The following is a 14,329-nucleotide window of genomic DNA, read 5'->3' on the forward strand; positions in this document are numbered from 1 at the left end:
TATTCAATGGTTATACTTATGTAAAAAAATCTAACACGTCCATATTTTATGATTGGTATGTAACTGATTACAAGTATACAGGTGTACCCCGCTTACTGCTCTGACCCCTTAACATGTATTTACACTTGTAAAACATACAATGGCTGATACGTAAATTAAACCTCCTTACGTAAAAAAAGTTTATTGTTGCTGACAATAATCAAAAAGATTAAATTTGAAATTCCTATCGAAATGTCATCATTCATTATTTTACTAAATTACAAAAAGCCAACATGATTATTATTTAAGAAAAATATAAATAAATATTTTTATACACATTTTAAAATTTTGGATAAAAAATTGTAACTTTTGGATTGATAAAAATTTGCTGTGATATTCAAATACAATGGAGGGAGAAGGTAGCGAAGCCGGAAGCATAGCAAAGGAAGCTGGTGGAGATACAGTTCCGAAGAAGCCTGAACCAAAGCCGACAGTACCTGACGTAGAATTGGTGGTAGACGGCTTTGGGTTCATGCCCAAAAACATGCAGCATCAAGCGCGAAGGCGTTCAAGCGTTTTCGCAAAAACTAAACCTGGACCAGAACAACCGCAGACCGATGACCACGTCGACGAACACAGTCCATGTGCATCCAGTACAAACATTGACATCGTCAGAAGGTACACTTGGAAAACGAAGAACAGGATGACAGTGCAGGTAAGGGTAAAGCAAAATAATTTACTATGGCTTAGAAATACCAGGCATTAAATTGTAATTAACGTTTGTGTTCGGTATGTTTGAACTAAGGGTTATATAGTGGGTTGTCTTAATATCATATCTGACCTCATCATTGGCAAAGTAGGTACAAAATCACAAAATCCTTATGCGTGTGCATGAGTGAGTTAATAAAACTATGAAAACCATGTTATAACACAAAGACTAACAGTTTGTCTCGATCCATCGCAGGTCATAACGTACGGAGCGACTATCACTTCTATATCGGTTCCTGATCGTAAAGGGGTGCCTGACGATGTCGTCGCGGGCTTTGACACATTAGAAGGTACTTATATACTCAAACTAATATATAACTCACTTGCTTCTACCAGCAGTTTCACCCGCATCCCGTGGGAAGTACTGCCCTTACCGGGTAAAAAAAAGTAACCTATAGCCTCATCCTCTGAGCCTTTTTCCCAACTATGTTGGGGTCGGGTTCCAAAAACGATTCAAAAAGTAGCCTTCCTCGATAAATGGGCTGTCGAACACTTAAAGAATTTTCAAATCGGACCTGTAGTTCCCGAGATCAGCTTTAGGCTTTATAATATTAGTATAAATGAGTCTTGTTTGATAAAATGCCACGGGATTAATGTCAAATAATATTTCTTTCTGTGCAGAATACTTTCAGCCCCGAAATCCCTACTTCGGTGCTACCATAGGCAGATATGCAAACGTGATCAGGGATGCCACGTTGCTAGTCAGACCTTCAGGCAGGCTGTATATGGTGTCTAACAACAAGGGACCCCATCACTATAACGGAGGATACGTTGGATTTGATAAGGTAAAAACTGTTCATAACTGGCTTTGAAAAAATCTTGAGTAACTTATATCATCTCTCATAGTATAAAACAAAGTCACTTTTTCTGTCCCTTTGTCCCTTTGTACGCTTAAATCTTCAAAACTACGCAACCATTTTTCATGCTTTTTTTTTTAATAGATAGAGTGATTAAAGAGGAAGGTTTATATGTACAATAACGTACATTAAATAGTGGGGAAATACTGTTATCCTGTGCGAGGCCGAGGCGGGTCGCTATAAGTAAATAAAACAAACCAGGAGACAGTTTCGTAGGATTTTGATTTTTAATAAGCGTGTATAGATAGTTCAACTCAGATTTGCGCGCGGCCCTATGTGTGCGTCGGCTTGTAAATATACAACTTTCATTCGTGTGACAGTGACGTCGTCCGAGCATGACGTGTTCTTATCGGTTTTTGTTATGGGTACAGTCGTTTACGAAAATACGAGTTATTCACGGAGAAATTATTAAGGAGTCAGATAAAGCGTTTCAAAAAATAAAACAACATTCAAAGCTTTTTATTATTAAATATAGTTTTTCATTATTTTCTCATACGTCTTTTCAAATTGACATTGATAGTATCTAAGAATTAAATACTCCTTAAGTACATAGTTTCTAGCTCGGGGTACGCGGACAATAAATAAAAGTGTGGACTAAGAATGTAAAAAGAGGTACAATCTAGTATAATAATGTAAACAAAATGTGTGGGGAATTTTAAAAAATTATATTGCTTCGCATAATGTCGACCAACATAACAAAATAATGAAACTCATAAATGAACGTTTAAGTCAAATTGATGAAGGGATGTGGCGTAATACTTGTCGACATGTAAAAAAGAAAAAAGAAGAATACTATAGACATTTTGACATGGAAACAGAATTTATAATTCACCTTGGAGAGTAGCAAATCCGAAAATTTATCATTTGATTTTTCAAACAGCGATTCATAATCATTAAAAATAAATAAACATTAAATTACGTAGTAACCGTTTTTCTTTAAACACCCGTTTACAACCCCTAAATAACTGTATTATCCCCGACTGTACCTCTTGTCACGCACACAAAGTCACTGTATATGTACAAGGGTTACGCACACATAAGGCCGCGCGCACGACTGAGTTGAACTTACTATAAGATATCGTCTTTAATGATAAAAATAAGACCGAATAAAATCGGAGAAAATTTTCAGCAGATATTGATTATTATTTTCGCTTTTTAAGGTAAACTGGCATTCGTACGTGTCCGGCCTGAAAGTGATAATGAGCCACGTATCAGATCGTTTCCACGAAGGCTTCCCTGGAACAATTATGTGCCAAGTCTCATTCGAAGTGACCTGCGACAATACTCTTAAAATTGAAATGAGGTGCACTACCAGCGAACCAACAGTCATCAATCTTAGCAATTCGCCCTTCTTTAACTTAGCGGGCCATGTAAGTGGAAACTGGTGGTATTTGTCCCTTTTGTTTGTAGATTAGAGAACGAAGACGTATCAAATAAAATACAGAACTACATGTCTAGATATAGTTGAGGTTACTAAGACCTAGTAAGAAGTGATCACTTTATTTATACAACACTATTTATACACATGAAAAGCTACGTGCTTATCTTAACTTATATATTATATAATATCTTATCTCTACGTTGAATGCTTATTGTCTACTTATCTAAACATTATCAATGCTGATGAATGCAATACGTAATCACAGATCAAACCACAAACTCAAACGCATGCCATGGAATCAATGGAATCCTCAGTTTAACTTGGAAGTGAGCTAGCCACTAGCTAGGCCGATTTATTCGGAATAAAATGTAATAAGTTATCCCAAAATATTGTTACTGGTTTCCTTTTTGCGTTCTTCTCAAATTGTATAACTTCCCCTATGAGGTATCTTTTACACAACCGTGAAATGCGGCTGCAGTATCGATTGAATCGGTAATATGTTTATTTTTATGCGGCTTGTTTATTTCGATTTTACTTCCGAAAGAATTCACAGTGGGTGATATTTCAATAGACATGCTTGTTATAAACGTGAACCAAAACGAATAGGTTTTTGCGACATCACGTACTTATAAGTTTTTTTGTCACCCAATAATATTCAATACCGACCTTTCTACGGATTTATGAAAGTTCCCTAGCTTTGAAGGCATGACGGCGTACCATTTAACTGATGAACACGATTACTTTTAAATGAAATAAAAGGAAAATATCGATTTCCGTTATCCGATAGGTACTCTATGTTTTCTTTTCTATGATTTCAGCATTCTGGGCCGGCTCTGATGCTGGACCACATATTCACCATCAATGCTGACAAATATACAGCTGTCGATGAAGAAGGCCTTGTTACTGGTAAGTAATTATTACCTATATAAATAAGTAAGCAACGAATTATTTGGATAATCACTTTCTTTCATACATCTATATATGTCATCCCTATCGTGTCAATCACTAAACCCGGTACCATGCTCAAAGTGATAGATAATAATTATGTAAATATTAGTCCATTTTGTATTCGAGTACGTTGTAGTCAATCTAACTTTTTGTTACTAGGTAGGTACTGTCACTTACATAAACGAAGAAATGATAACCATTCTTTCATATATATTTCAGGTGAAAGAAAAGTAGTTGGAGGGACAGCCTATGACTTCCGAGTGCCGCGAGTTCTAAAGACAATGCTGCCTAAAATACCAATGGGAGGCTACGATATTAACTACTGCATCACTCGGGGTACCGACCAGGATTTGGCGTTCCAGGCCAGGTAAGGAAGAAATAAAAATAAAGAATAATAATCTTCTATCAGTTGACTATCATGAATATTACGGTCAAAGTTAAGTTAATTGCCGATCGGGTCTTGCATACCCGTTGCTTTAGGTTTTTGAAAGCTATAACTGTGCAGCACGCAGAAATAAACTTAGGCTAGAAGAGTGGATCTTTTCGGCAAAATTACAAGAAGACAGATTCGGTTAACATTCATGATATGAGCATGATGATGAGAATAATGGAATTTGGCGATTTACTAAAGTAAGGAAACTAATAAAATATATCCTGTAATTTGTTTTACTTCTGATTTCAGGGTGCTGCATCCACTGACGGGAAGGGTGATTGAAATCTATAGCAACCAGCCTGGTATGCAGTTCTACACTGGAAACTTGTTACCTGATCCAGATAAAATAGTCGAGGTAATTGTTGGGAGTGATTGTCTTCGGGTGTTTTAATATCGTGCGTAGCTTACGTAAGCGGAACACAATAACACTGATGCAATCTAAACAGTATAATAGATATTTTGAATGATGAAAGAGATAATCCTTATTCACATTAAACAAACACAACATGGAAAAAGACAAAGAAAAAATGTGCCAAACATGTCCAGTTCAACATAATGGCAAAGAGCTAGTTGAAGCTGGTTTTAAACTGGTCGTCATAGGATTTCAGGGTGTCAATCAGCATGAATCCATTAAATGAAAAAGACACTGCCTGCTGACACTTTTGCGGGAAATTAAATGAAATACGCACGAAATTAAAACACCCATAACCCGTATTCTAGCCCAGTCAAAATAGTCATTAACGTGCTTCCAAAAAATTCAAAACTGCTTAGGAACAAATGGTTAAAGAAAAGTTTTGACAAAGTGGTCGATCACATTTCCTTGTGCATTGTTTGTCTTCCTAATATTTACTATTGCTGAGGTAAAGCACAGGGTTGGTGCTTTTTAAATCCTCTGTGACCTTTTTGATTATTTCACCATCTTAAAACTTTGTTACATTGAGCTTTGATTGTATACTTGAGTCGGATAGTTACGACTTTCAAACGATTTTTTAACTTTAACTACAAATCGTTTGACTTAGGACGTGGCGCCCGAAGAGACAGTAGAAGATGACAAATCTGAGGAAAGTGAGCAGTCCAGTCGATCGAGTGCACTTGGTGAGGAAGAGGAAGAAAGCGAGGTGATTTTTGAACTTACATTTTTTACTTTCGATATAGAATGGCAAAAGAAAGGCCTTAATGATGCTAATTTGACTGGGCTGTACAGTAAACTGCACATTAGTGGTAACTGTCATGCATCTTACCTCAATATTAACAAGTACGATTTTCGTATAAAACTATTACCACTGACCTGAAGTTGACTGTACAAGATACATCACGAGCTATCAGCAAATATTTATAGAAGAAAAAATGCGTAGCTATTCCTTCATGACATTTGATTTATTTATTTTGTACACAGGGCAAAAAGAATTACGGCTACGTTCCTCTAATGGGCAAACAGGGCACGATATACAAACGGCACGGACTCTTCTGTCTTATGCCACAGAACTATCCTGATGCCGTTAACAACGTGAGTATAAAAACTACGTACTATTAGGTCAATAGGGAATTGATCATCATACAAATTGCTTTGAGGTCGGCTTGCTGCCTAATTTGATGCAGCTGAGTTAGATGCCAGTTTTGAAACCACTCTCGCTCTTGGAGCAAATCTCACACTTTATCAATCTGGTTACCTAGGCAACCATGGTAGAGATTGATTGTAAAAATTGCTGGCTTCCAAGCCCTTATAATTGTCTTAATGCAAAAGTAACAGCCGGGACCCACAATTTAACGTGCCTTTCGAAACACGGAAAAGAAGTGTGTATTATTGGAATAAAATTCAAATAAAAGTCTGAAAAAGTTAAATAAATTGCAGATGCACTTGTACATATTTACTAAAGCTATGTACTCGTATGTAACAGGTGGTTATGTCATTGTGTTGTTAGTTTAAAGTCTAGAGCTCGCAATAGTACCTAACATTATTGTAGGTGCAATTTTTGAGGCCCGCAGGCAGGATCATACATTTACTACTGTAGGTACCTAATGGGTGTCAGATGATATAAGCGGGCCAGTCTGTCCATCCCTTGCGCTGCACCCCCATTTGATCATTTCCTCATCTACAAGACACAATTATTAAACAAAATCAATCGGGTATTGAACGTCTAACCGTAAGTTGCACGAACTTCCATTAAAGTTAATCTATTGCTGTCACTTTTATCTTGTTGACAAAGAAAGAGCCAGCAATAGATTTAAAGAAGCTTTAAGTTTAATGGAGCTTTGTGCAACTGACGGTGAGTCTATAGTATACCTACAATAAATCTGTATTTTTGTTGTTTTGACAGAAAAACTTCCCCAGTGCCGTGCTGAATCCAGGCGAAGAGTACGTTCACAGAATGCAGTACAAATTCGGTATATTACTCGGAAAATACCTTTAAGTATGAAATATATCAAGTAAATAATGTTGTGTCTCTAAATTGTCTAGTGAGATGTCCTGTTGAAAATGTAAATTTAATAAACAGAGTACAATTGAATAGCCAGGTGCTTTTCATTTCCATCAAAAACGGTACTTATTTTTTATTCAGGATAGGTAAGTATAGTGTATTTAGTTTGAGTGTTGACCTTCATTGATAGTTTTAAAGTATCCCTGACTAGCGGCTGCCCGTGACTTTGTCCAGGCTGTAGAGTTACAAAAATGCTAAGCTTAATCTTATATCTGTCACCGTAAGATTACAAACATCGTTAGATTACAATCTATCTCGAGAGATTGTAAACTGTCGAATTATTGTGAACCGTAACATCTGATTGCATTTTAACGTATTATTTTTCGCTATATTATAATCTATCAATGTAGAGCGGTCAAATTGTGAACGGAATGCATCTTGCGCGCTGATTGGTAGAACGTCAAACTCCCGGTGCCACAGCTCTTTGACGTGCAAAAATAAGTGACGGTTTAATTTTTTATAAAAAAAAATTGTACTTAATTTTTAAGACTCAAATTTGTAACATTATTTTAATTTGCGTTTGAGGTTTTTATGTTTTTAATTTTAATTTGTGTTACAAGACAAAGTAATTGTTTTTTTTAACTTTTTTTTATAATTGTCCAATTTAAATTGTCTGAGGCCAAAATTACCTTTTTTACATTGCCATTTATAACCTTCAATTAAAAAAATTGTATTAAAAATTGAAGTTAGTGACGAAAACGAATCGCTGCAAAACCGACTCCACGTAGTCTTGTTTGCTCTACCCCTAGAGTGCAATTCAAAACCGCGTAGGCGCGGAGGGGCGAGGCGGCCTGCGAGCTGAGGCGCAGGTAGTTTCAGCGCTCGCCGCCGCGGCTGAGGCTGGCCGGCGGAGCCGGCCAGCAAGCCGAAGCTGCGGTGGTGAGCGTGAAAACCATCTGCGACGATAAGCTCGCATGGGACCGCCGGAGCCACGCAGCGCCGGAGCCGTGACAGAAGTCATTCTTGCTGCATGTTGCATGCTTACTTCCATGCTGGGTCAATTAATATGGGATGTGTTATATTTTAAACAAAAAACTCAGTAGGTACGAGTTAAAAAATTAGAAGGTAAATAAATATTTTTATGATGTCATTTAATAGTATTTAAGAAGTTTACTGTTAGAACGCATGCTACAAATTTAGATGCAAAAAAATAACCATCATGCTGAGTTGTATTTAGAGTGGAAGATAACTCGTGGCTAAGATAGTATTATTTAGATGCTCGACGCTTTATTAATTGTGGCTGACTTAGTAATTTAGAACGCAACATACATTTTTGGGGGCGAATAATGATATTAAAAAGAAGCCTGTTTAATTAGCACCCCTTTTATTTTATTTTTAAATATTAGTTTGTATTTGAAGACAAAATACCTAACTGTATTTTTATAAGGGTGATTTTTATATAAATTTAATACTTGAAGAATTTTTGAAGAGCATTTATTTTATTTAACTGACACCTCTATTTCATTCCTAACTCTACGGGAACTCCATGGGAACAGAACGGCTGGTCGTGATTGGTCGATCTTACAAAAAGACTGACCAATCAGAGAGAGCTTTCGGACAGTTGACAATTTGACAATTTCTCATCGATAGATTATAATATAGCGAAAAATAATGCGTTAAATTGCAATCAGATGTTACGGTTCACAATAATTCGACAGTTTACAATCTCTCGAGATAGATTGTAATCTAACGATATTTGTAATCTTACGGTAACATATCTACCGTGCCCTGTAGTCTAGAAACCTGTCATAAATGATCATAATTACTATTATTAAACTACAATGAAAGTTGTATGACTTGTGCCATCTAGCGATGAAGTTGAGAACTAAACTTACGTACAAGTTCCAACTCGAGAAATAGATGGCGTTATGGTACTTTGAATGGCACACATTTTGTACTCCCAGCGTGTTGTAGAATTTTATAGCATTACTAGCTATTTTCCCGCGGTTTCACCCGCTTCCCAATGGAAAATTTTCCTGGGCTCGGATAAAAGATGCCTATGTTACTCGGGAGTGGTGTAGCTTCCCAACACTGTTTTTTTTTTTCAAATTGTTAGTAGTTTTAAAGCCTTTAGGGTGCAAACATAGAAGAATTTTACTTAAGATTCCATACACGAATAAAAAAAGATGATCAAGTTCTGTGTATAATTGAACTATGCTGTTTTTTTATTGTTTCGGGTAGATCCAGAAATATTATGGAATGTTATATGGAAATGTCTGCTATCGTCTTTCTTCCTTGTCGAAGTGTAGTCAAGCATAAACCGCTAGAGAAAGACTTTCTAAGAAACTTCACCTACAGGTAAGTCTTTCATTGGTATCGCATCTCTCGATATTTTCAAAAAGAAAACTTTAAAAATCAAATGTGAGTAGATTTATAGAAACATAGGAATTGATAAGGAAAAGTACTTTTTACGTAGGTCTCGAGAAGCCTAAAATTTCAAATTATTTTTAAGACTACTCGGAGTGGCGATTATACGTATTACGTAAAGTTCTTATTAATATGAATAAAACAACCAAATTGGTCCAGGTGTCCTCAAAAAAACATGTAGAACAAGAATAAAAAAAATAAAAGTCTGTTAAAAATACCCTAGATCGACAATTCCCTTGAAGACTAAGTAGACTGCATGAATACAGCGATAGAACGACTTGTGAAAGACGCAGAAGTCGAAATTATCTTTAAAAGAATTTCACCACTTTTGCAGCGCATTTTTATACTAATCACCTTGTCTAAACGTTCCTTTACCTCCATCGAAAAGTCCATTGATTTCCCAATCGGGCTACTAATTGTAACCAGGTGTTAAACTATCAAAAGCGAAATTTTGTGCTCACCAATTTCTATAAAACACTTTGGTTTGGTTGGACTGTTTTATGAATAAGATCAAAGAGATTCCTCGAAACAGCTTGTAGGTATCAGGTAAGTAGGTACTTGCCTATATATATTTCCTGCAGTCAAACATATTTCTTGTTTCCACGTAGGTATTTAGTTAGGTAGAGACGTGAAAATTACGTGCGTAATTTAGTAGAATAGCATTGTAATATAATAATATAACAAGCTGCTTACTTCAAGCCTAAAGTAAGTAGGTACTTAGGTACCTACTTAAAAACGTATTCACGACGGTACAAAAAGTTTAGTCTGGGAATTTGAAACAAATAAAAAGAGATTTAATTTACTATAAAGGCTGCTGTATATAATATTGATTTTTATGCAGTCCTTATATGTAAGTATGTTTAGCGGTTTCCTCTATATAAAACTATCGTGAATGATTTTTTTGCGTACTGACGCGTCAGAGATAAATATTAAACAATCATAGTTTTTTTTTTATTTTACCTCTACCTATGTAAATCAGATAAAAAAGAATTGAGCACAAATCCCTAACATTCTAAGCAGTAGATGCATTAGGTATTGACGTAGATAACACAGACAGTTGAAGATACAAAACTATGCTAACTGCCTTTACAACTTCTACCGAGGTCAAAGCCAGTCTATATGATAGTAACTGAAAAGATTTACAAGAAAATCTATTAACATTCTTGAAGTCTTGAAAATAATATAGAGTTTCCGTAAATGTTTGTAAATATTTTACTATATTTACTTGATACTGCACGTTGTGTAAACTATAGCGAAGCGTTAGATAAATAACATCGGAGGCGATTCTAGATCTAAAATACGCATAGATCTATGTTTTTGTGTGGGTCACGTTGATACACTTTGTATTCATGTGTTGCAAATGAAAAGTACATAGGTACCTAATTATGAACAGTCTACCCCAAAAATCGATGAAAACCAAAACTATTATACTAACGTAAGTAGCTTTCTCATTTCTTGTTGGTTATTAAGTATTCAAGTACTTATGAACTTTCAAAATGTAAAGACGGGAGGCAATACTGTTTTATCTATAATATTATACTAGTGTTAGATATGAATCCTCCTTGCTACCAACCTGGCCTGACCGGGCTGGTATAGAAGAAGAAGTTATGACGGATAGAAGGATGACGGACGTTGAAGATGTCACATCGTGATCTTACAATTAATTATTGATATTGTATTTGCTATTCAAAGTTGGCTTCTGCTAAATCCTTTGTAAGAAATAAACCTTACCAGGTTAAATGTTTATAGACGTGTGTTATTCATTTTCAAGTACCACTTCTGATCTGACCTCTAAGACTAGCTATTTCCCGCGGTCTCACCCGCGTCCCGTGGGTATTACTTTCCGTACCGGGAACAAATACCTATCGTCTATGTCACTCTGGTATAGTCTAGCTTTTCAACAGTGAAAGAATTTTCAACACCTGTTCAGAAGTTTCGGAGTCTCAATGGTACAAACAAACTACTAAAAAACGATACTTAGATTATTTAAGGCGTTCATGCTGTCATGAGAGTTCTTCTTTCGTCTTCAGTGTTGGAAAAATAGTTAACGCTAGAAAGCCATGAAGAAAAAATAAGGTAGGTACCTAAGGGACGCGGATGAAACCGCGCTGCAGTTGGTAAGGCAGCAAAGTCTCGGGTCTTCAACTTTAAATATTTCTTACAAAGAGAAGCTTGGAAGTTGACGCTCCAGTAATTTTAAAGTACCTAGTCAATTTTACCCGAAGTAGCAACATAGGCAAACTTTTTTAGTTGACTTACCTTATTTCATAATTTAGTTAATTAAGTAGTTAGTGGTCTCTCATCTTTATTGACAGCGCTTTCTCACTGGCGATTTTTTTGTCGTGCGTAGCAAAACCAAGCGACTAAGGTACGCCTGACACATTTTAGGCGGTAAAAATCTGTCTCGCGAATTTTAAATCCATTTTTGTACCATCAGTTGTCATTTGTTTGTTGAAAACGAAAACAACGCCAATGTGAAAAGTTTGTTAAATGGATATTAAAAAGTTCTCCTGATTATGTGATTTATAGGTATTTTACCATAACAGTTTGGCAAAGGAAACAAATACACAAGTTTTCTATCAAGAAAAAAGTGTTTTATATAAATCTAAAGTGTCAACTTTCGATGTAGTTAAGGCTTCAGTGAAACCTGTTGAATGTGCAAAAGTTCCCGTCAAAAGTTCGCTGAAGTTGGCGAAACAAAAGAAAACTTTTTGTAGCTGCGTTCCGATTGAACCCTGTATCCTTTCTAATATTATAAATAAACTAGCTGCCAACCCCGGATTTATTGAAAAAAAGAACAATATTTTTTTGCCATACAAATCTTAACCTGAAATCGGACTTGTAAAATTACAAACGTAAATTGGGCTTCAACTCTAATAAATATTCTACGTCTTTTCCCAGCTACTTATGTTTTTGTCGTGTTTTACAAGGAGCGACTGCCTATCTGTCCTCCTCAACCCAGTTACCCGGGCAACCCGATACCCCTAGGCATGTCTGGTTGTCACACTTACTGGCTTATGTCTACCTGAAACGACTACCAAAGATGTTCACAACCTACAGTCTAATGTGCCCTCCGAAGCTCGGTCATTGGTGTCTTAAATATACTTAGAAAGTACCTACATACTAACTTGGAAAAGTTACATTGGTACTTACCTGATCTGGAATCGAACCCACACACTCATACTTGAGAGGTTAGTTCTTTACCCACTAGGCAACCGCAAATTGATCGAAATATCATAAACAAATAGGTATCATATGACATATAGCAGTTGTAATATTCAAGGTCGCTTAGACTGCATCAATATGCAGACTGCAATTCCGAACGCTTTATTGGGTCCATTCAAATAATATTCTATATTTAGTAGCTTGTTCTAAAATACCTACTTATTGTTTGTTAGGTGGTTTTGTAGTCTTTGGTTCGAATATGCGGAATAGTGTGATTTGCAAAACTTTTTTTGACGACTAAAAATACTTGGCAAAAAAAATTGAAAAGAAAACTTTTATTTCAGTTTTAAGAAATATTTGCTGATTAAAGTTCATAATATAACTATCATTGATAGTTCTGTGCTGGGTTATGCAATAAGTGTCTGGTTGATATTTAATTTATGGAAATATAAATTGGTGTAAATAGTTCAACATTAAAAAAATCGTACTTGATGTTTTAATCTGCCTCGACAAAGTATTGCTTATTACAAATCTGAAATGTAAGGATACCTACACGTACGTTTACGTAGTTTGTATAAAATCACGAGATTTATTCATAACATACTTTAGGAAGACTAAAAGAGAGTCTGTTAAAAATATTTAAAAAGATTCGCTATGTGCCACAAAGAATCATTTTGAAGATAATTTTTTTGAGTCGGTGAGGCCAATGATAGCACCATTGTTATTTGTTTTTTTTTTGGTGATAAGATTACTATTATTTCTTTGCAATAAGATTTAAAACAAAGTTTAAACTAATTATTTTTAATGAGGTAAAAGTTTGTAACATTTACAAGTATGTTCGGCAATAGTCTTTTTATTCATAAAAGAACTGTTGTTTAAGCTATGGATTTATTGAGTTTTCGTATTTGGTTTGCAGTGCATACTGGGCGGAATATTTTCCTTGAAAAATATTGCAGCCAGTTTGCACGAGGATATTGAGTTGAGGTAAGGGAAATAGTTCTGAAAGCAAGTTGGCTGATTAATAGGCTACATACTGTGTCTTTTAAACACCTGTATTTTTATTGTCAGTGCAAATAAGTGGTTGTTCTATTCAGAAACCCACTTTTTGAAACTTTGACTTTGATTTTTTTTTTGCACTTGACTTTTTACAATTTCATTGTTAGTGGTCGTCCACCTATTTGCAATTCGCAATTTTCAGAAATTTACGCAGTGTCCAAACTTCTACCTCACTAACATCAAGAATATAAAGAAAATTAAGTTTACAATCAATAGCTTTTCGGTTAACAAAATGATGCGAGAATGTCATTGATTTGTCTGGTTATACCCTGAAAAAAAGTTCTGAACCCAATATTGCAAAGAAAGTGGTAGGTATGCTTCGTCAAAGGTAGGCAATATTGCGCAGTTGGCAAAAAAAGTTACCAAAAGCGGGACTGTAAGGGTAAATATAACTGTTTTGATACCAGCGGACATTCGTCGTCTTGATCAAACCTTGCAAGTCAATAAAACCATTCGAAACCGCTCAAAAATACACGAAAAAGCCGAAGTTTTTCCTTCTGCTTCAAGTTTCGTGGCTTATAAATGTGCAGAAAAATCATCACACCTAACTGGTCGGCTATATGTTTCGTTAATCCCTATCAAAGGACGTCCCTGTAGGCCAACCTTGTCAAGCTGTACTAAATGTGCCGGCAACTTTAAATCAGGCTCTGCCGCTCCTGTCTGTTGACCGCGACATGTCTGCTAACTTCCAGTTAAAACTAACCTACATCCTCCGGCTAAAGTTAACCGAGACACCAAGATCTCTCCCGATAGCCTTTATAACCTAACCTAATTTGGGACCCCTTATCTCTTTATATTCTAGATTACTGTTAAAAGTACTGCGCTCCGTCGCTGTCAGTGAAGATCACTCTTTTAAGTTAATTTTTGTCTGAATTAACGAAATTATGCAAGTTATAGC

The 14,329-nt window shown here is 35.8% G+C and overlaps 1 protein-coding gene across 2 annotated transcripts; it reads left to right on the top strand.

Moving 5' to 3' along the window:
• Positions 1–217: 217 nt before the first annotated feature.
• LOC110378185 (galactose mutarotase) lies at positions 218–6,875 on the top strand. 2 transcript variants are annotated; one of them, XM_049837484.2, is made up of 10 exons: positions 224–694; positions 944–1,037; positions 1,369–1,532; positions 2,765–2,974; positions 3,804–3,891; positions 4,153–4,300; positions 4,616–4,721; positions 5,386–5,484; positions 5,763–5,873; positions 6,685–6,875. In XM_049837484.2, the coding sequence occupies exons 1-10, from the start codon at positions 386–388 to the stop codon at positions 6,775–6,777; spliced, it is 1,422 nt and encodes a 473-aa protein (XP_049693441.2). In that variant the 5' UTR covers positions 224–385; the 3' UTR covers positions 6,778–6,875. The 2 variants fall into 2 exon arrangements, with proteins under 2 accessions (XP_049693446.2, XP_049693441.2); XM_049837489.2 differs by lacking the exon at positions 5,386–5,484 and having other exon boundaries at positions 218–694.
• Positions 6,876–14,329: the final 7,454 nt, after the last annotated feature.

The sequence above is a fragment of the Helicoverpa armigera genome, chromosome 1 (assembly GCF_030705265.1).
Source record: "Helicoverpa armigera isolate CAAS_96S chromosome 1, ASM3070526v1, whole genome shotgun sequence".
Taxonomy (NCBI): Eukaryota; Metazoa; Arthropoda; class Insecta; order Lepidoptera; family Noctuidae; genus Helicoverpa; species Helicoverpa armigera.